We start from the raw sequence: 23,745 nt of genomic DNA, 5'->3' as shown, positions 1-23,745 counted from the left end.
GCAGAAGGCCAGTGTGGTGTAGTGGTTAGACAGTCAGGCTAGGATCTGCGAGACTTAGGGGCAAATCTCTCCTTTACTGAAGAAACTTGTCAGGTGACTTTGGGCCAATAATTCTCTCTCAGCCTAGCCTACCCCAGAGGCTTGTTGTTGTGAGGACAGAATGGTGGAGGGAAGAACAATCTTATAAACCACTTTGCTTTTCCATTAGGGAGAATAATAGAGTGTAAATCTCTAAACGAATAGGGGGGAAATGTACTATGTTTTTTAATAACGCAGAAGACCAAGCAAACCAGGGATAAAACTGTTGGTTAGACTTCTTTGCTCATACTTTATGGATAGTTCCTTACATTCTATCACCATACTATGCAACAGTCTAAAAATATTACTTCTAATAATACTAATTCCCCCTTAATTTAAATGGAGATGCCAGTTTTATGCACCTTTAAGCCCCATTTAAATCAGTGGAACTGTTTTGAGCAAACATGCATACATGTTTTCAGTAATTTCCTTATGAGCCACGAGTGATTAAACTTAGCATTACTTGGTATGTTCCCCCAGAAATAAGCACATAGGCACTCAGTTCATCAAACTGCTGAAGCTTGAGGCTGAATTAAAAATTAAATTATCTACTGCAGAAAATGAATTTTACAGTCTAGCTATGCAGGGGGGGGGGGATATACCGTAATTGAACACCAGGCACATTCTTTTTTCTTCTTTTTTAAAGGAAGGGAATGTTAGATTTGATTATCAAAAGTAGTTTTTAGAAATGTGAATATGGAGAGTGCAGGAACATTCCCTAATTCCAGCCATTTAATTGCTAACAGTGAAGTGAGTCTAAATAATATGTGGCCTGTCTGAAACTCTGTGGATGAAACAGTTCCTCACAGAATGGAAAAAGGACCACTACAGGTTTTGTCCATTTGACTGACTGATTGATTGATGGTGTGGTGCAATAGTTAGCACGGTATAGAAGTTATTGTTGGACTAGGACCTCAGAAACCCAGGTTTTGTTCCCCTCTCTGCTATAGAATCTCACTGAGCAACCTTTGTCCAGGAACTCTATATCAGCCATTTTGCCTTTCTCTAGGGTTGCCAGGTCTTTTTCACCACTGTGGGGGGGGGATGTTCCAGTTTGGTGTAGTGGTTAAGTTTGTGGACTCTAATATGGGAGAACCGGGTTTGATTCCCCACTCCTCCACTTGCACCTGCTGGATGACCTTCGGCAAGCCATAGTTCTGGCACAGCTGTTCTTGAAAAAGAACAGTTTCTGTCAGAGCTCTCTCAGCCCCACCTACCTCACAGGGTGTCTGTTGTGGGGAGGGGAAGGGAAAGGAGTTTGTAAGCCGCTCTGAGACTCCTTTGGGTAGTGAAGGGTGGGGTATAAATCCAATCTCTTCTTCTTCTTCTTCTATCCCTGAAACACGCAATGTCCCTGCACATGTCAGCGATGTCAGGGGTGACACTCTGGATTTTGGACAAAACTCTAAGTTAAAATTGGTATCAAACATGCCGATATCACTTCTGGATGGTGCTGGCACATTGCCTGTGATGTTGCCATTTGGGGAGGATTCCCTCCCACTGGCCAACAGTGGGAAGGAACCCGCAAACTCAGGGGATCCTCCCGCCAACTCTACCTTCCTCATTATTTCCTTTCCCTGAAAGCCACCATAGCCTATCCCTTTTTCCTGCTTCCTTTTCTCCCCCTCACCCATCATCCAACCTACCTTTATCTGCCCCCCTGTCTTCAGCTGTCCCTCCTTCCCTCCCCCTAGCAGCCTCCAACCAGAAAAATTATGGCCCTCCTCTGCAGTGCCAGCCACTCGGCCAAGGCTAGTTGTAGTGTGGGAAACCCACAATGACTTGGAGGGATCACCTCATTTCCCCCTGTTTCCCTTTCCCCAATCCCCACATTCTTTCTCTTTCCCAACTCCTGCCTTTTATGGTCAGAAACCAACCCCTGAAAGCTGGTAGTACAATTTTGTTGCCTAGCAACAGCCACTGAGGGCATTTCTTTCTTAAAGCTACAAATGATGTTTCTATTGTTTGGGGGGAGGGTTAACCCCCAATGTTTAGTTTGTTTTTAGATTTCAGATTTTTCTGGAAACTTGGGGCTTTTCTCAGGTTTGTGGAAATATACGTCTTGTCTGTTCATGAGTCCAATCTCTGTATTTAAATATCCAGAGATGGAACCACGTTGAGAATTAAATATATTGATAATAAATGCTTTCTGTGAATAATATTGTGACAACTCTGATGAGCAGGGAAGCACAAACATTCTTCCACAAGAGGAAAGGCACAGGCAGCAAAGCAAGTTTCCATTTGTATGTAAAGGAAAGCAAAAACTGCACTTCTGGCTGAGTTAGATAAGACAGGCTATTTCAGCCCAAGTTTGATGCAGTTCAGTATACGATTCATCTTTTCTATTCAGATTTATATTAAGCTCATGGGTGCAGTATTGCAAACATACAGCCTATACAGCAAGCATCATCTCTTTTTGTTTCTCAATATTGGTTTGAAGGCACACCACAATGGAAAAATGAAAGTCCAAACATACACCTAGCTATAAATGTCAAAGGATGGCTTATCACTTCAGATTGATGTTACCACTTGATTTGACAGATGTTCTTTGCTCGAGAAGCATTGCCTCTTTCTGCTCATGACACCTAAGATGCCAGGAAAACAGCCATATTCTGCTTTACAGTTCAATCCCAAAGGCAGCTACACCCTTCTAAGCCCACTGTCTTCGACAGACTTACGAGAGTGTAACTCTGTTTAGGATTGTGCTTTTAGACCAGTTAATTTGAGATCTTGTCTAAAGCTTCAGGGATTTTGAGAAGAATCGTGATAATGGAGCAACTCCAATGAAAAAACTATCGCAATGCATTAACTTGTGGCAAAGATAATTAACTATTGCTTGTGCACTGACTGACAGTACTTCCAGTGATTAATTTTAACTACATTTTTAGCATATGGTTGACACAAGACAAATTCCAGCAGTGTTTGATATGCCAAACTGAAAAGAAATTTCAGATGTTAAGACTGCTTTTGTCAGATCATAGTGATTAATAAGGCAAAGATAATATGAGTTTGAACATGCTTGCATAAATTGCTTGAGAGAAATTTTGCATATTCTTGCATGGCTACATGTTGGTTATCCCAAGAACAATTTGATTGTGTTCAGTTAAGCCACGCAGTCAAAAGTGAGCAACTGGTATTCAGATCACTCTGCTGCAGTGGTACTCACTCAGTGGCTTGCAAGCCATGTGTGGCTCTTTGACATGCAAATGTAGCTCTTCTGAGTACTGTTCCCCAGTGTGGCACCTACGCCATGTTTCAGGAAAGTTGGCAAGACCCTTAAGTGGTAGCACTTGTGGTTCTCACCTTGAAACTGTGAGCCTCTATGTGATGCAGGCTTGTGAGCCTCCGTGCAATACAGGCTTCATGCCTGGGATGGAAGTAAATGTGGCTGTTTTGGCAATTGTAAATTCAGCTCTTTGCAAGCCACTGAGTGAGTACCACTACTCTACTGCACACACAAGTGGTTGCTGCCAAGGGATGTGTGTGTTAAAATTAACCTTTAATGTGTAACATTAAGACCATTTAAATGTTATGAGAGAAGCCAAAAGATAGTGTGACGATCCCTTGTGAAAGCACATATCTCTGTTACTGCAGCTGTAACCATATGATGTGAAGGGGTTTCATTTCAGAAGGGTGGAACTGAAACACAGATTCTAAACAATGGATAGAGCCTAAGCATTTCATGCATGCACTGCCATACTCATTTAAATTCATTTGAATCTAGGCCATTTGTCACAACTCTTTTGTTCTTACTTACTTACAACAGGAGAACAAACATATATTCAAAAGGCTAGAATAAGTCTTCTTTTTCTATGGCGCTCATCAAGTAAATGAATCACATACAGTTTGCCATATTTTTCTTACAATATATTTTCATGCATTTGTGATAGAACCATACACATCAGAGTCAAAGTCTATTTGCAGAAACATGAAATATGGGAATAGTCATTTCAGTCATTAATGATCTGAATTATTTCCATGCACTCTTCTTGAACAAACTCCTCAATGAACAACTCTAGCGCAGACTGCTGAAAATGCTGCTCTTCTTTCATCTACAAGAATAGATTTTGTGAATTAGTAGTATGCAATAATTTTGGAAATTGAAATCTTGCAGTATTATCTGAATGACAATTGCACAGTCTTTCTCTGATCTGCATAAAGGGGGAAGGTTGATGCACCCATTGTTCTTGACTGTAGGCATCATTTATTTATTTATTTATTTATTTAAATAACAAAATAGATATGCATTAAAAAGACAAAAAGAGGATAAAACCAGAGTCCTCCAAGCAAAGGAGCAGTAACCAAAAAACCAATAACAACAACTTAATTAAAAGCCCACTGGACCAAAAACTGTCTTCACCTAGCATCTGACTCACAGAGGTGGTGCTCTGAGAATCTCTCACTGGAGGCTATTCAACAAAAGTCAAATTCTTGAGAACTGTTCTGCACGTGCCACCCACCTCAGCTCAGAGCAGAGCCTGGGAAGATTATTTCAGTGAATGGACAGGGTGAAAGCAGACAGTTCTTCAGATCCCTGTTGGCAGACTGTACTGGTAATTTAATTGCTCATGGGTGCTGAAAAGAAAGACTTCACATACACTCTCCCCCAACTCAGCTTGAATTATGAGTAGGAATGTTGCCTGTTTGTTTGGCATGTCATGTTTGGGGATGTTGCAATACATAGACCATGTTGACAGCCATGATCATGGATGTTGCCTGTTTGTTTGGCATGTCAACATAGACCATGTTGACAGCCATGATCATGGCCATGTTTGACAGCCTCATAGCTCCTTGCCTCATTACCATCCATCGCGAGCAGCAGCTGAACAGCTTTGTGGCAGTGTACTACTAGCTGTGGTGGTGGGCGTTTCATTTTCATCTGCCTTGCCAGCCAATATTGCAGGTGAAATCAATTCATGGCCAGGGTCTTCATGGGTGGTCAAGTCAGGTAATTAAATGACTTGAGAGTGGTACTACAACCCCCATAAGGCTGTGCAAAATAACCTCGATGATAACACAAACTTAAACAAACACTAAATTATAAGCCTTTTAAAAAAAAGTGTTTAGTTATTATCACTGGCTAACTGATTTATTTGCTCACTATTTATTTGATTGACAGCTGAGCAGCACACAGTGACAACAGGTCTATAAGGGCTGTGTGAGAACATCCATGGGTGAAATAGTGCCATGTACACTGTACTGTAGTGTTTACAAAAGTAATCTGACAGACAGGCTCAAGGTGCTCATGAACTGGATGATGAACAGTTGCTTGCCTGCTTGTGGCCTGAAGTGAAAGCAAAACCCAGGGTGGGTGTTCAAGTTTCCCTAATTATTTTATATGTGACTAGCTTGGGGCAGAATGTGGATAGGGATGCATATGTGCATATCTAAATGCACGTCTTATAGAAAGCAAGGGATTATGGATGTATGACATCTACATTTGCATGTGCATCCATGTACATTTGGATTTGGATGTTCTCCATCCACAATTCCCTGCATTCAATGAGATGTGCAACCGAATGCACATCCCCACCTGCACTCTGCCACAGTTAAAAAAACAACTATTACCAGGGTAACTAGATTCATTCCTTCTTCCCCTGGCACTTACTGCCTTGCAAATGGGTGTGAAAAATGACCAAAAGAGGTGTGCATTTCTCCAGAGTGAAAATGTTCATGAAATGCATCTCCGTGCCATTTTGTTTTAGTGCGAAGTAGTACTAAAAAGTAGCATGCTTATTAATTCCATGAATGTATCTTCCATTTTGGACTACTGAATATCTTTCTGTTTCTACAGAAACCAGTAAGATTTACTCTTGGGCAATGCAGAATTGCAAGCTAAAGGTGTATCAGCATTACTTTCTGCTTGTAAGTTTCATTGCAGCCTGTAGGAAGAAAACGGACTATGAAAAATCTTTATTCCCTTTGCGATGTTGCAATACAATTTATCAGTCATTTCTTGAGTTAAAAATGCTTGAAAATGTTAAATGGGAAACCATCTGCAATTTAAAATGACCTGCAGAGCAATCCTATGCAGAGTTATTCCAGTCAAAGTACATTTAAAGCAATGGGTTTAGACTGGACACTGGAGTAACTGTATAGGATTGCCCTGAAAGAGTCTCATAGCACTTTAAAGATAAACCTACTTACATAACCTTGAACTCACCTGGCTGATATATGAATAACATTTAGTTGGCAGGTATGTATAAATCCAAAGCTGAGCAGCACACAGAGAGGAGGAAGGCTGTTTCCCAGGACAGTGGTGTGGAACTTAATATCCCGACATGTCTGTTCTCATCTGCATCTTAAAGGTACAGAAGAAAGTCCATTCTACACCAGCAAGGTGTAGTAGTTAAGAGCAGTGGTCTCTAATCCGGAGAACTGGGTTTGATTCCCCACTCCTCCACACAAAGACAGCTGGGTGACCCTGGGCCAGTCCCAGTTCTCTCAGAACTCTCTCTCTCAGCCCCACCTACCTCACCAGGTGCCAGTTGTGGGGAAGGGAAGGGAAAGGTGATTGTGAACCACTTTGAGACTCCTTAAGGTAGAGAAAAGTGCTTTATAAAAACCGACTCTTCTTCTCCCCCTCTCCCCCGTCTTTTGGTCCCCTGTTGTATACTAGGAATGGCCATACCCATCAGAAAAAGAAGCAGGGCTATCTTCTGTCATAGCATTTCAGAGCATCAGTGTCTAGCATTAACCCATGTGGGACTTGCCAGGAACTGTGAAGCTGTCCCCAAGATCACTTTCTGTCCTCTTTATAAGGAAGAAGAGTAGCAGTATAAATGAGATTAAGCACATCAGGGCTTCTCCTTTATTCAATGTCTGCCACTTCAGTGGTCCCAGGGCAGGTCTTCTTTTTTTATTAATTGCTGAATGGAAAGGCAGTAATTTGATCATAACCAAATAATTGATTTAACAGCCTGCATAAGCACCGATGACACAACTGGACAATTGTGTGGCGCTATGATAGTGCTTCTCTTCTGCAGTCAGTGAACACCCTGGCTAAGACACAAATGACTGGGCAAGATCTCTTGGATAGAAGAAAGAGCTGCAAGGCGTTATTTCCAAGGAGTCCTATGCTACTTACCTGCAAGGCAGACAAAGCTATAAACACCCCTGTGCCTCACTAGGGTATGAACTAGTCACTAGGCTAAATATGGCATAGAATAGAGCCTGCTTCAGACAAATTAAAATGTATGTCAAATTAAGATAAGTTATTGCTGTTCTGAATGGTCTCTGATCATTTTTCAAGAACATTTGAATTGTATATGACTATATCTCATTCTATACTTACAGTATCTAGTGAGGCCCCATCACATGCTTCTAATCTATGAATTCTTATACTAGAGTAAATACTGGTGTCTTGAACGTACCACAGGACTGTTGTTTATTTTTGCTGTAGCGGACTAAAACAGCCACTCCTCTGAAATTATGTGGACAGCAAGAGATTTGCTTTGAAATATGTTGGAAAATTCCCTGAGGAAGGCTGTGCAAATGGAAGCATGTTGGACTTAGAAAATAAAATTATTTAAAAACTTTTATTTAAACCACTGAGAATGTTTTGGTAGGAAGGGGACATGTGAAGATTGTGCGTAAAGAAACAAGCATTTACGGATTTTCTTTTTCTTTGGGGAGGTATTGAATTTACTTTGTGTGGACTCAGAAAGGAATTTTGTCACAACTGACTCATGTTGTTCTGGGCAATATTGAACAGATGCCTTTGAACTCCACGTATGTGTCACTACACAGATTGAACATGGGACACTCACAACACTGTTACATGGAAAGAAAAAATGTGTTTTCCTAAGAGCAAATGTTACAGTTTGAATGCCAAGGAAAGTACGATTTCTTCACTACAGAAATCATTGGTTCTTCTGTCCAATGGATGTTACTCTGACAGATGGAGGAAAAGTTGTGAATTGTGATTCAGCTCTCCTCAGTGCTGCCACCCCCCCAGTCTACATAGCTTTATGCTTGCAGAGGCTCTTTGACTCCCATGAGTGGCTTTGGCAGGAAGCGTCTAGAAGAAGAAGAAGGTAGGAAGCAGAACATCTGTAGGATACAGGATACTGTCTTGAAACTTGTTGGAGGGAAAATATTTGAATAAATATGAATAAAAGCACAATTTTGCACTAAAATTAGAGTTTGGAAGAATGTGAAAGATCTGAATGAATCCCCTGGGTAACCCTTTAGTCAGTGTGTATGTAATCTGGGCCCTAACCTGAACAGCCTGGGCTAGCCCAATCTCATCAGATCTCAGAAGCTAAGCAGGGCCGGCCCTGGCTACTATTTAGATGTGAGACCACCAAGGAATACCAGGGTTGTGACGCAACGGCAAGCAACGGCAAAACACCTCTTGCCATGAAAACCCTACAGGGTTGCCATAAATCTGCTGTGACTTGATGGCTACAACAACAAATGTAATCTTATAGAGTTGCCAACTCCACATTGGGAAATTCCTGGGGATTTTAGTTTGCAGCTTGGGGAAGAGAGAGACCTCAGTGGGGTATGATGCCATAGATTCCACCCTTCAAAGCAGCCATTTTATCCAGGAGACCTGATCTCTGAAGCCTGGAGTACAGTTGTAATTCTGGGAGATCTCTAGGCCCTGTATGGAGGTTGGCGACCCTAAATCATCAGCATATACTTCATCCATCCTTTCGTTCATATGGTCTGTGAATGTCAAGAAGCTGGGAGTTATCTTTTTATACCCCTGCAAATACAAGAATAAAGGTGCAATCCTATTGTACAGTTGTACTGTAAGACTTGAACTTCAAAATGCTATAAATTGGGGTTCAGTTGAACACCCAACATAATGACATTTGTGCAATTTCTTCAAAGCTGAAGAATGTTCAGATTCAGACTGCATCCCAAAACATGTCTTTGTCCCACCTTGCAAAAATTCATTTGTGTAATTCTCTAGGTATGGCAGTCACCATTGTCTTAAATGGCTTTAAAATGGTGTAGATAAATGTCAGGACTGCCAAGTGGTTAAGACGCTGAACTGCAGGCTGTGGAAGGTCAGTAGTTCAGCAGTTCAAGACCCGAGTGTGCCGCATGACGGAGTGAGCTCCCGTCTCTGGCCCCAGCTCCTGCCAACCTAGCAGTTCGAAAGCAAGAAATTGCAAGTAGATCAATAGGTACCACTTCAGTGGGAAGGTAACAGCGTTCCGTGCGCCTTGGTGTTTAGTCATGCTGGCCACATGACCACGGAAACGTCTTGCCTTTGTCACACCTTTCATTTGTGTAATTCTCTAGGTATGGCAGTCACCATTGTCTTAAATGGCTTTAAAATGGTGTAGATAAATGTCAGTACAGCCTTTATCAGAGTTATGCCCTTCTAAGCCAATTGACTTCTGTGTAACTGTGCTATGGAGGTTACTATCTATCCATAGTTGCTAAATGGGACCTCCGTGTTCAGAGACAGCATCTGAATACCAGAAAATATGGGGCTAGCAGTGGAGGAACGCTGCTGTCTTCGTGCTTTAGTTGTAAGCTTGAAGAGTCATCTTGCTCACCAACACTAGAAACAGAATCCTGGACTAAATGAATCTTGAGTTGAGCCAATAAAGCAATCCCCGTGTTCTTATGACTGCATTAAAGAACACAGTTCACATTAAGCCATGTAGGTACCGCTAGATCAAGGCAAACGTATGGCTCAGATGCTCAACATTCTCAAAACTGTTGCCCTTGTTCACATCTTTTCTAATTTAATCAAGGACATCATCTCCTAAAATGTTTTGTATAGTCTTCGGAGTGCCTAGAATTTTTAATTCAAGAGGTGACAACTTTGAGAAGCCTTTCAGTAGATCAAATGATGGAACAGATATTCCACAGAGCATTGCTTTATTGTTTCATTTTGTTGTCAGTTGCATACCATAACATGTTTTACAGACCTACAGATCTTAATTAACTCTGGCAGTCACCTGTGATGCATAGAAATTAGGGATATCATACTAATATATTTTAGCAACCAAGAACTAAATTCTGTTTCATTTTGTAGGTGGCCAAATAACAGCCACTGCATCTGATTCGTTTCCCTCAGGGGAAAACTTCAGTGCAATGATTAGTCTGAAATCTGTATACAGATAATCACTAGTGACAATCACACAAACACATTTCATGAGCAGACACATGTGGGAAGCTATCACTGGTTACAGCAAAAAAATACTATTATCACAGACATATTTTATGCTGTTTCCTAAATGGAAGAATTCTCTTTGCAGGATACATGTACTTGTGTGAACATCCCCCAAGATGTACCAACATCCACACTCTAGCCACACACACACTATCAGGTTGTTTCTTTGTTACCATATTTACCCAAATGCAAGACTAGTTTTTTTCACAGGTATGCCAGCACACACACACACCCCAATGGAGCCATCTTACATTCACATACAAGTTACAGTTATATCTAATAATAATTTTTGAGTGTGAATAACATTTTAAGGGGGTCATCTTACATTCAGGGTTGTCTTCCTTTTGAGTAAATATGGTAATATTGGTTGCAACCAACTCTTTCTATAACATAATTTCATAGATACCTTCAGCAACCTGCTAACCAGATAGTGGTAGTTCCTGTTGTTTTTTGTAGGTCTGACCTCATTGTGTTAGGAGGATGGGGATTCCCAACCTTCTTTATGTTGCAGGTTGTTTTGGGATTTTGAGATACACTAATGAATACCAGTACAAAATGGCTGCTATAGAGCCAGGGTTAGGGTAATCACTGGCCAGTTTTCCAGTGGCAAAAATGTATTTCCCCCAGTCTGGCCAATTCTCAGATGAGGGGCTTTTTTAAATAGGAAGGAGGCTAGTTTTTCAGATTTGTGTGTTTGTTTTGCAGGTATGCAAGGGTGAAAAAAAGATTGGTAGTAGAAGAATAGAAGAAAAGTAGGTTTTTATACCCTGCTTTTCTCTACCCTAAGGAGTCAAAGCAGCTTACAATCGCCGTCCCTTCTCCTTCCCACAACAGGCACCTTGTGAAATAGGTGGGGCTAAGAAAGTTCTGAGAACTGTGACTGGCCCAAGATCACCCAGTTGGCTTCATGCAGATGAGTGGAGACTCAAACCCTGTTCTTCAGATTAGTCCCTGCCACTCTTAATCACACCACCACACGGGCTCAAAATGCACAATGCTTGCTTGCATGCTCAAAATTTCAAAGGGAGGAAACAAAGATGGCTGCTCTTATTGCCCAGCTGGTCTGTTGATTTTTGGTCTTAATGGGGGGCCTACTGGCCCATGTAGTGAATAGGGCTGACTCTGAGTTACAAGGGTTATCAGCATGCAGGAGAATGAAGCAAGAGTTAACAGAAAAGAAGCCACATCACACTGCTGTGCTCATTCCAGCAAACCATTCACAGTGTTCCTGTCACCATATTTGGTTCCCATTACCCCAGCCCAGAGTGTTGCCCCTGCCTTACCTCTCTTTCCTTATGACTGCAGGAACTGGTGTAACATTAACCTAGCCAACAAAGGGCAGAAGACCAGGAGCAGCAAGAGCATTCAGAAATTCAGGGGGGGAAGTGTATTACAGAGGGAGAAAGGCATGAAGGGGGGTATGTGTCAATGAAGAACATTTTCGAAAGGTTTAATTCTTTACCATGGGTGTATACCATGGTATGAGTTGGCTCACTCTCCTGAGTGACCTGCTTTGCACTCATTTGGAGGGCTCTACCATGTAATTACAGACCATCAATGGGACCAAAGAGCCTCTGTGTCTACCTTCTTTAAAATGAGTAAGTTATTTTGCATAGTGGTTTCAAAGTTCTATGTCTTTTAATAATACAGTATAATGCCTCTATAGTTCACTGTGTAGGTTGCATTCCATTGCTTGAGTTGTACACTTTCAGGTTTTGCATTGTGTTTGAATGGACACAGTGGAATTTAGACTGTGTCTTTAGTGGCCTGGTAATCCATACAGATACTTTGCTATATGGAAGAAGATTATTAAACTCCTGGAATGGCTACGTACCTTAGCTGAACAGAGTATTTTATGTCTTCTTACCACCTGACTCCAGTCCCTAACCCTTGATAGATGGGTTCTCCCCTAGTGCAAGGGTGGTCCAGATCCTATCCTCTAGGTCCAATGGAGTGGCTCCACCCTTTGACTTCTTGACTGGCTTTGCTTCTTGAACCCTCTGGCCTGCACCTGGGTACCAGATTTCTGCCATTCAGGAGTTTGCACCCCTATCTGGTGGTTGTTTGAAACTGAATCTTTAAATTAGTCTTCATGGTCTAGCATAAATGTGAATCATATTCACATTTTATATTCTCACAATGTTATTAATGTGAACAGTTTTATCTGGCAATAAAATAATCTGTACACTGATTAGTAAAATATGCACTTTCCACATCATTTTATTTTCCTCATAGGCAATCCTTGTCATGAAACAACTTTCTAAGAATCAAATATTAAAAGTAAACCCAAAGGCCAAATAAAATGTTAAATAGGTGCCCCTTTGTTTGAACAACTATTAAGAGTAGGTGCTATGTTCATGCTACTTTAGCCTATAAAGAGACTGAAACTAAATTTGAATATAGTGTAAAACAGGTCTTTACCCATTATCATCAGTGGCCTTTTTTCCTCCCATTTAAAATGTTACCATTTAGAGTGCACAAGTAATTTATTTAAATAAATGTATGTACAAGAATAATGAAGGAAAAACTCTACAGAATTCAGGACGATGGCTGCATGCACTGGGAGCTGAATCTCTGACCGGTCTTCTATCAGTGAGTGATGGACTGAAAACTAGGGAAAAAAGACTGAAGATAGATGGTGGTTCCCATCACCACATCGCAGGATCTTCAAATCTGTAATGAATTATGAAGGGGGAGAAAAAGGTCCTGATGGTGAATGAGAGAATCAAAAGATTTTAAGCTACTTTATATGTTAGGGGTCCCCAACGTGGTGCCCATGGGTGCCCATGGCCTCCACTGACACCTTTTCTGGTACCCGCCAAGTGTTTTTAGAATGTGGGCACAGCCAGGCTGTGCTTTTGTTCACCAAGGCTTCTGACTGGCCATTGGAGAATTGGCTGTGCAAATTTTTTAAAATGTTGCTTTGGCAGCAGTTGCCACCAGTACACAAGAATCTTCACTGTGTGGCGAAAAGTAAGCTGAAGCAGCCATTTTGTGGCTGGCTCTGCCTCCTATGGCCAGCCATTTTGTGGCAGCCATTTTGTGCCTGCACCCAACACACTGTGCCAGAACCACAAAGGCGCCCATGAGCTCAAAAAGGTTGGGAACTCCTGCTACATGTTCTCATGACAACAAAATGAAATTTATTAGACACTAAAGAATAATTTTCATGTTGGGCATGAAGCCTGCATTATCTAGTTTCTTGAAAATCCATAGCAATCATAAAACAAGACTTAGAGTGAACTCACACCATTTTATTCTCATAAAACTGCTTCATAGTTTACCTGAGCATGTAATTCTACATATGGTGATACATGGGAACAATGTATGCCCTCTACATTAAATGCATCATATATGGCCTGTACACATCATATATGTACAGAATACATATAAACTGATACCCACAGGCTTGGATCTAGACAACTTTTCTGCAGGTGCAAGAAGTTCCAACTACAGAGTGCAATTCCACCTTCTGCTCCCTGTAATCCTATCCCCAGGGTTTTATCTCCCATGGAAAAAGGAGTTGGGAGGGCATTTTGGGCTGCTATTGGAAAGGGGAGATGGAAAAATCATGCTCTAAAGGTAAAAGTGGAAAACATTAGTCTGAAACCAACCAATATATTTGGGTTATATGTGTGAGTCTACACATAGAGTATCATGCGTGAGATTCAAGCTGAAGTGAATAGGGAGACTCTAAACAGTCTGGAATGAGGGTATCTGAAGGACAATCTTTGCCGACATGAATCTTCCAATTACTTGAAGTGATCTTGGGAATCCCTTCTTTGGTGCCTCATCTTTGGAGATTAGTTGGCTATCTACTGGAGAGCGAGGGCCTTTTCTGGAGTACGGATGGGCACAAACCAAACCATGATTAATTTTACCCTGTTCATGGTTCAGGAACCAAAGCCTGTGACAGGTCCATGGTCATGGACTTCCATAACCTTTTAAGGAAGTTTTGGGGGGTTGTGCTGGTTCCTGGCCAAAGCAGAAAGCAGGGATTTAAAGGGACTCAGAGCCCCTTTAAAATCATGCTTTCTGCTCCTTGCCAATATCCAGGTGCAAGGAGAAATCTCCTGTCCTGTCTATTTGACTTTTGGGTAATTAACCCCCCCCCCCATGTCCCTCGTTCTCTGGGAGAGAGTTAATAGTTTGTGGCCACCTGGTTTTTCTTTTTAAAAATTCTGCTGCTTCTATGAGTTTATATTGCTGTTTTATTAATGATTCTGATTTGTTTCCTGTGAGCTTTTTCTTGAACACCCATTTGGGCATAAAGGTGGCATTCGGCTTTTAAAAGTACAATGTAATAAATAAGTGCCAGAGCACTACATGCTTGAAGTTATCATGGGTGTGGGGCATCAAAGTTTATGTGCTGACAACTCCAAAGGAATGCATAACAAAATGAGAAAGTATTTCTGTAATACTGTATTCTGCTGAGTTGCCTGTTAAGTTCCATTGAGTTGCTGTCCTTGAGAAAAGAGATCACACTAAGGAGCTCTTTGTCTCAATACCCACGAAAATAATCTACAAATATGGGGGGGGGTCACTTTAGTTGACTCTAAGCATTGCTTTGAATGTTGGTGAACTGGAAATGGGGATTGTTATTTTGCAAGCAGTGAGAGCCACTGCAGAAGGATGTTAAACTAATGGCTAGCATTTGTTACATTTATCTTAGGAAAGAGACGTTTTAATCTTTCACTAAGCAATAAAGCAGCCATTTACCACCATCAGCCTTTGACTCTTATCTCCAACTCCCACTCTGATTCAAAACATTTTAAGACTCTGGACTCAGAGAGAGCACAGCTGCCCGGCTCACTGGACTTAATTTGTGCCAAGGCTCACCCAGAGGGCTTGCCCTTGTAAGATACGTCAATGTCAGAGATCAGTTCTGGAATATATAAGCAGGAGGAGAGAAGAGATTCCTTAGCTGGATATATTTCTCCCACTCTTTGAGTAACAAAGATCTGGTTCACACAACAAACAAGATGGAAAAACTGGTCCTGAAGTATACATAGGGTTGCCAGCCTCCTGGTGAGGCCTGGAGATCTCCCAGAATAACACCTGATCTCCAGATGACAGAGACCCATTCCCCTGGAGAAAATGGCTGCTTTGGAGGCTGGACCGTATGGCATTATACCCTGCTCAGGTCCCTCCCTTCCCAAAACTGCACCTTCCTCAGGCTCCACCCCCAGATCTCTAGGACTGTCCCAACCTGTCCCGTAGCTAACATGGGGCCCATGGGGCCTGGCCCCCTAGTGTTTCTTCTGGGGCCCCTCCCTCTTGGTCTGCCCTCAAAGTGCTCCAACTTACCATCTGCACTGTTCTTTCATTTAATTAGCTGGCAGGCGCCCCGAGACCCCCCCAAAAAAATTTCCCAAGCTACGGGGCTGGTCCCAACCCAGAGCTGGCAATCCTAATTATGCCACTTTAGACTGCAGGAGGGGAACTGCATGAGTGAAGGTTCCCCTGCAGAAAATGTCAGGGAGTTGCCAACTCAGGGTTGAGAAATTCCTGAAATTCCTGGAGATTTTGTGGGTGAAACCTGGAGAGAGCAGAATGTCTACAAGATTTTTTTTTTCTGGGAATGTAGAAAGGTATAGCAGGAAGGGGAGGCAGGAAAGACCCACTCCATAAACAAAGTTCTTTTACGGTCCTTTGGATTCACTTGCCTGCCTTGATTTTAAAAAGGTCTGTGGCATTTTAAATTTGTGATGGAAAGGGACAGGAAGAAGTTTGGCCTTGATCTAAACTACAGAAGGAATCTAGCTCAATGCAAGTATTTATAAATCAAATAAGTTTAACAAGAGGATTGCTGAGCACATGTCAAGGTCTACGACTCTGAAATGAACAAAAAACCTTAAAACATGTTTAATTGTAGCAATAGCTGACCCAGTATTTATTCACCTAAAATTGTGTTTTTAAAAAGACTTTGTAGTAATTAGCAGAAACCCTTTATTACAGTTCATATAAGTGCAATACCGTTACAAAGCAGAAATTATAGTATCTATGTAAGCTCACTAGTCATTTTGCAGTAGTTCTTTTGTTTACTTTGATATATTAAGTTCTAAAAGTCACCAAAATGCAGTACAGAAATTAGCTTTCATACCAAAAATCCAGACTGGGATGTGATGTTTATTTAAAATATACATATACTGCATCTCCACTGAAGAGTTTGAGGCAGCTAACATTTCCCAAAAATAAGGTTTAAATTTTATTTTAAAAGAAACAATGAAAATGGTTAGTTTAGATAAAATGTATTCCCCTAAAGTTTATGTCCATGCAAGGGGAGGCAATTTTTGCCAGTTCCCTTTCCAGCAGCAGAGCTCAGATTCTCCCCCCAAGCTATTCTTGTGGGGTCCCCATCAGGAGCAGCATTTCGGGGGGCATTTCGGGCTGCAGCAGGAGGGTGGATGCATGTAGGAAAGTCATGCTTTCGCAGACAGAAATCCTTCCATCCACTGAAACTGGAGGCAAAATTCAAGCTATATTAATGAAAAGTATGAACTTTAATATTTACCTAGATCTAGGAATATTTTCTGTGCTTTCCCGCAATAAGAGATCCGAAATCAGTGTCTCCGGGCTCGATCGTTTTCCATACCTGTTAGATGAGTTTAAAAAAATAGTTTAAAACTGAGATTAAGTCTCATCTTTTCATAAACAGAACAACTAAAGGCCAGCCAGCTAAATGCTTTATAAAGTATTTATCCAGCACTCACTCAAAGTATATGTTCAGTTTTTATGTAAGTTCAGTCTGATGTTCAGTTTAAACCTCTTGAATGTAGGATCTGCACTAATAACTAGTCATTCATGGCATGGAAAGGACATGAGATTAAAGTTTTTTCTAGGCCAAGAGAAATCATGCTTGGGCCTTGTTAACAGCCATAGAAGAGTTAGAAGTCAATTGAGTTATCAGTACACAAGGAAAGATTCATTAATTAAAGTTATTAGTATTAATGATATATAGCATGAATAATAAGCAAAAATTTACCCAGCCTCACATCAACTCCGAAGTTCCTTTTTTACTGATAGGGGACAGAGATACAACTTAAGAATCCCAATTTTCTAAAATTCTAAAATTGAAGTACTTGAGGAGGAAAATACAAGTTATTACAATTCAAGTTATTAAAAGTGTTCAAGAATCTCCCTACATAGTATAAGAACAGCCCTCCTGGGTCAGACCAGTAGTCCAGCTCATCTAGCATCCTGTCTCACACAGTGGCCAACCAGTCACTATGGAGGGTCAACACAGTGAATAGAGGTTGAGGCCTTCTCCGAATGTTGCCTCCATTGGTATTCAGAGGCAGTAAAAAGCAGAGGTTCCCTTTCGCCACCATGGCTAGTAGCCATTGATGAATGTATCCTCCATGAAGCAGAAGACTAAATTTCCATCAAGTTTATTCTAGGAACTGTCCAAGTGTCTAACTTGAAACATCTCCATGGGATACCAACCAGAAGATAATGGGAAGCTAATAAACCCTGAGTGTAAGTGCTAAACATCTATTTCTCTTCCGCAGCTAATCATCATGAACAAGGGTGATACATTTGTAAGTCAGAGTTGCCAGTGGTCACGGATGCAAATGTCCTCCATGATTCTTTCTTACCATTTAACATACTTACAACCACTAGCATAAATTTCTAATCAGCAAAGCTAATTTTTTAAAATATAGTTTTTATATTGTGATATAAATTACAATATGCCCAGGAAAGAGAGGGGAAAGCGTATCACGTTCAGCTAATCCGATTATATTTCAGTAATTCATCTCCATCTCAGAAAGACAAAGTATCAGTTTCAAGTGAGGAAGTTGAAGACAACCAGATACACAATGAAATCCCCCCCCCACAGAGTGATTTAATGAAGCATGACGCTGATCTCAAATGTTCTAGCGGTGCGATCACAGATTTGTTTCTGCTTCCTTCCCTCCATGTATTGTGAGTTAATATCCTTAAAGAAAATGCCTGGGATTTGTATATTAGTTTACCAAATTAAAACTCTGATCCTGCAGTTCATTATAAGGCAAAATCCTTGCTGAAGTCAATTAATAGTGTAAGCCTGTACTGGGGAGAAAACAGTTTTGGGCCTAGATCTGATTAGTAGACTGATAGACCTTAGGCCTAGGGCTGCCAAGTGGGGGCGGGTGGCGGGTAAACCCCCACTTTGGAGGCCCAATTTCCGCCGCCGAGGAATCAGGCCCCGGGGGGAACTTCGCCCCCCCCCAAAAGCGCAGCGTGGCTGCATCATCAGAGGTGATGCAACCACGTCAATTATGTTCGGGGCATGGCCCCAATCGTCGGATGAGCGGGGTCATGCCTTCAACGTGATCGACGTCACGCGACGGCTCCCGGAGCCCGGCAAGGCTCCCCCGCCGGTAAGAAGATTTGACTTGGCAACCCTACTTAGGCCAGACCGGACTAGCACCTATATAGTGTGTATATAAAGGTAAAGGTTCCCTTGCTCGAAAGCCAGTCGAGTTCGACTCTAGGGTTGCGGTGCTCATCTCCGTTTCAAAGCCGAAGAGCCAGTGCTGTCCGAAGACATTTCCACGGTCATGTGGCCGGCATGACTAAACACCAAGATGCACGGAACACTGTTACCTTCCCACCGAAGTGGTACCTATTAATCTACTTGCAATTTCTTGCTTTCGAACTGTTAGGTTGGCAGGAGCTGGAACTAGAGACGGGAGCTCACTCCGTCATGTGGCAACTCGGGTCCCGAACTGCTGAACTACTGACCTTCCACAGCCTGCAGTTCAGCGTCTTAACCACTTGAGCCACCGCAGCTCCTTAGTGTGTATATAGGCTTGTGTTAATTTGCATGTTTGGCAAAGGCTCATGGGACATGCTTTTGAAAGAGCCACCATGACACTAAGAGGTGGTATAAAGCAGGACTGGGCTAGCTGAAAGGACAACAAGGATAGAATGGTTGAGAAGCACTGACGGTAGGGCTCTCTGAGGAGCAAAGCTTGTTTTACAAGCTTTGGTTCCAAAAAGGACAGAGAAGATGGAGCTGAAATTGCTAGGTGGGAAGAACTGAACAATCTGCTCTGGGAGACCTGCAGTAGCTGTGAAGATCAGGAATTGCTGACAGCTGAACTCTTCATTGACTGCACTGAAATTAGCACTATAGCACAGAGCTGCCCCACTTCATCTTGCCAGGAGGGGAACTGCTCCTAGGGCAATGAACAAGCTTGAAGACTTACCCTGCATCTTCCCAGGAAGAGTTCCTGCTATTGCAAGAAGGCCTTCTTGGCATCTGGGACTCTGCTCCAGGCTTAGCCCCAGGAAGAGCACACAGTGCTGTCTGTGCCTTCCACAAAGGGGATTGTGAATAGGACTCTGCTCTGAGACAATGGTTGTTGAACCAATATTGATATCTTTGGGATTGTTTTTCTCAGTTGCTTTCTGTTGTATCTAAATAAATTGGATTTACATATTGAGTTTATGAACATTACCCTAGACTTTGAACCTGGCCCTTGGGACTCAAGGGGTTACAACAGTACTTCTGGATGCTGTCTCTTATAATAAAGATGAGCCTCAGCTGCACTAAGTATAATGGAATTCCAGCAAAATTGCTACTGACTCATGTTTCATTGCCATAAACCAGAGCTCCATTTTTTTAAAAAAACAACAACCAGCTCTAACACCATGAGACTGAGCTTCTTTGTTAGTCCGTGAGCCTTGCTTTAAAGAATTTCTCAGTCAAAATTCATCTTTTTAACGGATGAAGATTAAATTTTCCTACATTTGTTAGTCTTGTTCTGTAAACCTGAATTAATAGCTTTTGTTACGATGCATTTGATCTCTGGCTATTACTCAGTGGAAAACAGTTAAAGTGAGAAAGGACTGCTGTGGTCATCTTACGTGTAATAATTGCAGTCATCAGATGATATCCTGGGGGTCCGAAAGCTTTTATTGCAAAGCGACTTACCATAAGATGCTGTCCTCATTTCCAAAAAGCAGAAAGTCTCATGCAATGTGATTATCACTGTGTGAATTGATTCTTAGCAGGACTCCTTTGTGTGTACATCCTGAATAAGGTTTAAAAAAAACTTGTGTGCTTCTTTTGACCTATAGCCAAGATATAAGGGACGCAGAATATACGGTAGGAAGGCAGGGCTTTTTTTGTAGAAAAAGCCCAGCAGGAACACATTAGCATAACAGGCCACACCCAGCAGCAGAAACTCATTAGCATATTAGGCCACACCCCTGATAGCACAGCTCATTAACATATTAGGTCACACCTCATGCCTTCCCTTGGCTTGCCTGGGCGTCCCGCAGCTGCCAGGGAAGGCACAGGGAGGCATTTAAATGCCTCCCCAATCCTTCCAGGGCCTCCCCTGGCCTGTCCACCTCAGAGTCGCTGGGGGGAGGTCGCTCTCCAGGTCTTCCCTCTGTAGCCACACATGCAGAGGCTTTGGCTGTAGTGGGCATGGCCAACTCTGAAGCCAGTCAGAACTCCATTCCTGTGCGTTCCTGTCCAAAAATAGCCCTGGGAAGGAGTGACCAATAAGCAAATTGGGGGGGGAGGGTGTGGCTGTCAGTGCAATCCTGTGTATAGTTGCACCCTTCTAAGCCTATTGACTTAGAAGAGTATAACTCTTCTTAGGACAGCACTATAACAGAGCCAGAAATGTGGCAATTCCTATCACTGAATGTCACAGTACAATGTACCAACAAAATAGAATATTTCAGTTCAAAGTTTATTTTGATACAATATCAGTAATAATAAGGATAAAGATAAAAATAAAAAATAAAATAAGGGACAGTGCAATGGTCTTGAGACAATGAGCGCTGTTTGTGAGGGAATGGAGAGATGGTGCCTTCCTCCAACAGGGAGGTTGTTACTAAGACTCGGTCAGCCGCTTGCGTATCCCACACACTTCTTGGTCTTTTGGCTAAGATCGAGTGTAGAAAATAGAATATGCTGCAGAGAAACTACTTCTGCCCTGTCCATGACTCCATATGAGCCTCACCAGTAACATTAGACATCACTGACAACCACTCCTGTACCTGCCCATGCTTCTCTCAGGCAACTCTGAGACCTGTTAAGGTAGGAAGTGTGAGGAGGAGAACAGGACCACGGGCTGGACAGACAGCAAAACTGTCTGAAATGTAAAAGTCCTTCTCTGTACTATTTGAACAAGTCTGAACATTGTGTTTCTTTGGGACCAAAATGAACACTACTCCTGCAACAGCGGATAAGGTATGTTCTTTTATAAGAATGTTTTGATGGACGTAAAGCTCTTTCTCATTGTGTCACCTGGCTAAATAGCAAACAAATTCCTGAATGGAGCCATAAAATCCTTTCAACAGTTTACTCACACTAGAGCACTCTAGGAATGCCTACAGCAAGAAAATTAAATCACTGTTTACGTGGGGGAAAGTAGGTAGCCATGTTGGTCCACAACAAAATCCAAAAATAAAAGTCATGTCATACCTTTTATTATTTATTAAAGCTTGTGCCTTTTAAAACACCTGTTCTGATGAAAAGTTCCAGAAAACTTAGAAACTTGCACACTCTGTTGTATTCTTTTGTTTGATGTACGTGATGAATGTGAGTTGTATTACTGGTCCCAAACAGGACTTTTCCAGTTATTGCTCATGCAATACACATGTCTAAGTGAGTCTTGTTTATGTGGCATATTCATGATCACTAAAAATGCAGAAGGTGAAGTGGGATCTCCTGCAGTCTTTATCCACTGGTCTCCATATGCTTATGCCCAGAACCTAAGCATGTACAAGTCGTAAAGATCTACAGAGCCTTTCTGCATGATTTGTGTGTACATAGGCTTGGTGCTCAAGGTTGTGTATTGATTAGAATGTTGCACTTGGACTTGAGAGAGACAAGATCAAATCCCCACTCTCCATGGAATTCACTGTGTGGTCTTGGGCTTCCTCCTTCCCCCCATCCTTCCTGTCCTGTAATAGATGGATGAATATGTGGGGCTCAAGGGCAGGCTTAAAGGATGTAAACCCTACAGGTATTCATTGCACATGCACACTGTGACACATGAACAAAGTTTTTGAGTTCAAAACCAACCCAGAGAGCAAGATCATACCGGACATTCAGCTTCTACTGTCAATCTCAGTATCTTCCATGGTGGAAGACAGGAAGAAGGAAAAATTACCAGCAGTCCTCCTGAGGGACCAGTAGGGCTAGGCTTTTCTCCACGCCACCTGGGATGATAGGGGTTGGGAAGTGTGGAAGGGTACAGACCTCATTCTACAATATAATTAGAAGGGGTATTTTACTTCTTCAGCCGCTCTTTCCTTTTCCTTGAGCCAGTATGGTATAGTGCTTAAGAGCAGCGGACTCTCATCTTGAGAACTGTCTTCAATTCTGCACTCCCTCACATGAAGCCAGCTGGGTGACCTTGGGTCAGTCACAGCTCTCAGAGCTCTCTCAGCCTCCTATAATTAGTCTAGTTCGCCACCTAGTGGTGCATAACACTAAAAGAGTTAGAACTTAAGGCTGCCAGACAGTCTTAGGGATCTCCTGGCTATACTACACACAGTGCCATACATTAATTATTATTAATTCCTTTTCCAAGAGGAGACAAGGAAGGTGGAAGGACTGATCCTGTGTACTACAGTTTGCTTCCAAACCTTTTGCATCTAGTTTGCCCTAAAGGTATTCTTTGCATAAAGGGGTAGATGGGTAGGATGAGATGCATAATGCATGTCAAAATTTACTTCTGCAAGTGGTTGTCTTAATTCATTAGACTGGAAATAATGTAAGGAGCAGATGAAATAGTAGGGAGATTGGTGTGGTTGAATCTCATCTGGATTACCATTTCTAGGAATACAGGGGAGGCATTGCACTCTCCTCTCTAAGGGATTTACATCCATCATACTTCAATTAGATTTTGCTTTACATATTTTGCCATGCAAATATAAAACCTACCCTAGCTAAAATGTACACTTTTAAAAAAATGTTTCTCTCCTACTTTTTCCCTAGATTATAACATTTACATATGACAGAACTTCTGAAAGAAAGGCTAAAAGCACTCATCATGTGTGGAAATGCTCTGACCCTATATATCAACTCAAACATAGTTTCCAGTGTGTATGGTGAATAGCAGAGGTCATTTCGGGGGGGATCACGGGGGATTGCAGTTCCCCCGGGTGAGGTACTGGGGGCGGGGCACATGATGAAGCCCCGCCCCCTGCTTCCAGCCGCCCTGCTTCCAGCCCTCATTCAGCCAGGAGGAGGCAGGAGAAGAGGGAGGGTAAGTTGCTTCCTCCCTGCCTCTCCCCACCCCTGCCTGCCTGGGGCCAGGGAGGGCCTTCATGGGGCTTCCTTGCGGAGGAGGCAGGAGAGGAGGGAGGGTAGTTTGCTTCCTCCCTGCCTCTCCCCACCCCTGCCTGCCTGGGGCCAGGGAGGGCCTTCGCGGGGCTTCCTTGCACTCCCGCCGGCCTTGCAGGTCCACCGCCGGGCCCCTCATGGGCAGGGCCGGCCCCAGGTATTTTTGCACACTAGGCGAGGCTCCCTTCTGCCGCCCCCCCCCCCCCCCCGGGCCCCCCCCACTTCT

At 42.4% G+C, this 23,745-nt stretch overlaps 1 protein-coding gene across 1 annotated transcript in view; it reads right to left on the bottom strand.

Annotated features, from left to right (window-relative positions):
• Nucleotides 1–12,747: 12,747 nt before the first annotated feature.
• Nucleotides 12,748–23,745, bottom strand: part of NPY (neuropeptide Y) — a 24,267-nt gene continuing 13,269 nt past the window's right edge. The window contains exons 3-4 of the mRNA XM_015429748.1: nt 16,734–16,814; nt 12,748–12,892 (exon numbers count right to left, since the gene is read on the bottom strand). Of these exons, the coding sequence (XP_015285234.1) occupies nt 12,868–12,892; nt 16,734–16,814 (106 nt within the window). The 3' untranslated portion in view covers nt 12,748–12,867. The remainder of the gene's footprint in view (nt 12,893–16,733; nt 16,815–23,745) is intronic.

Source organism: Gekko japonicus, unplaced genomic scaffold, assembly GCF_001447785.1.
Source record: "Gekko japonicus isolate JY-2015 unplaced genomic scaffold, Gekko_japonicus_V1.1 scaffold904, whole genome shotgun sequence".
Lineage (NCBI taxonomy): Eukaryota > Metazoa > Chordata > Lepidosauria > Squamata > Gekkonidae > Gekko > Gekko japonicus.
Note: the sequence above shows the minus strand (reverse complement) of the source record. Positions and strands in the feature narration are given on the sequence as shown.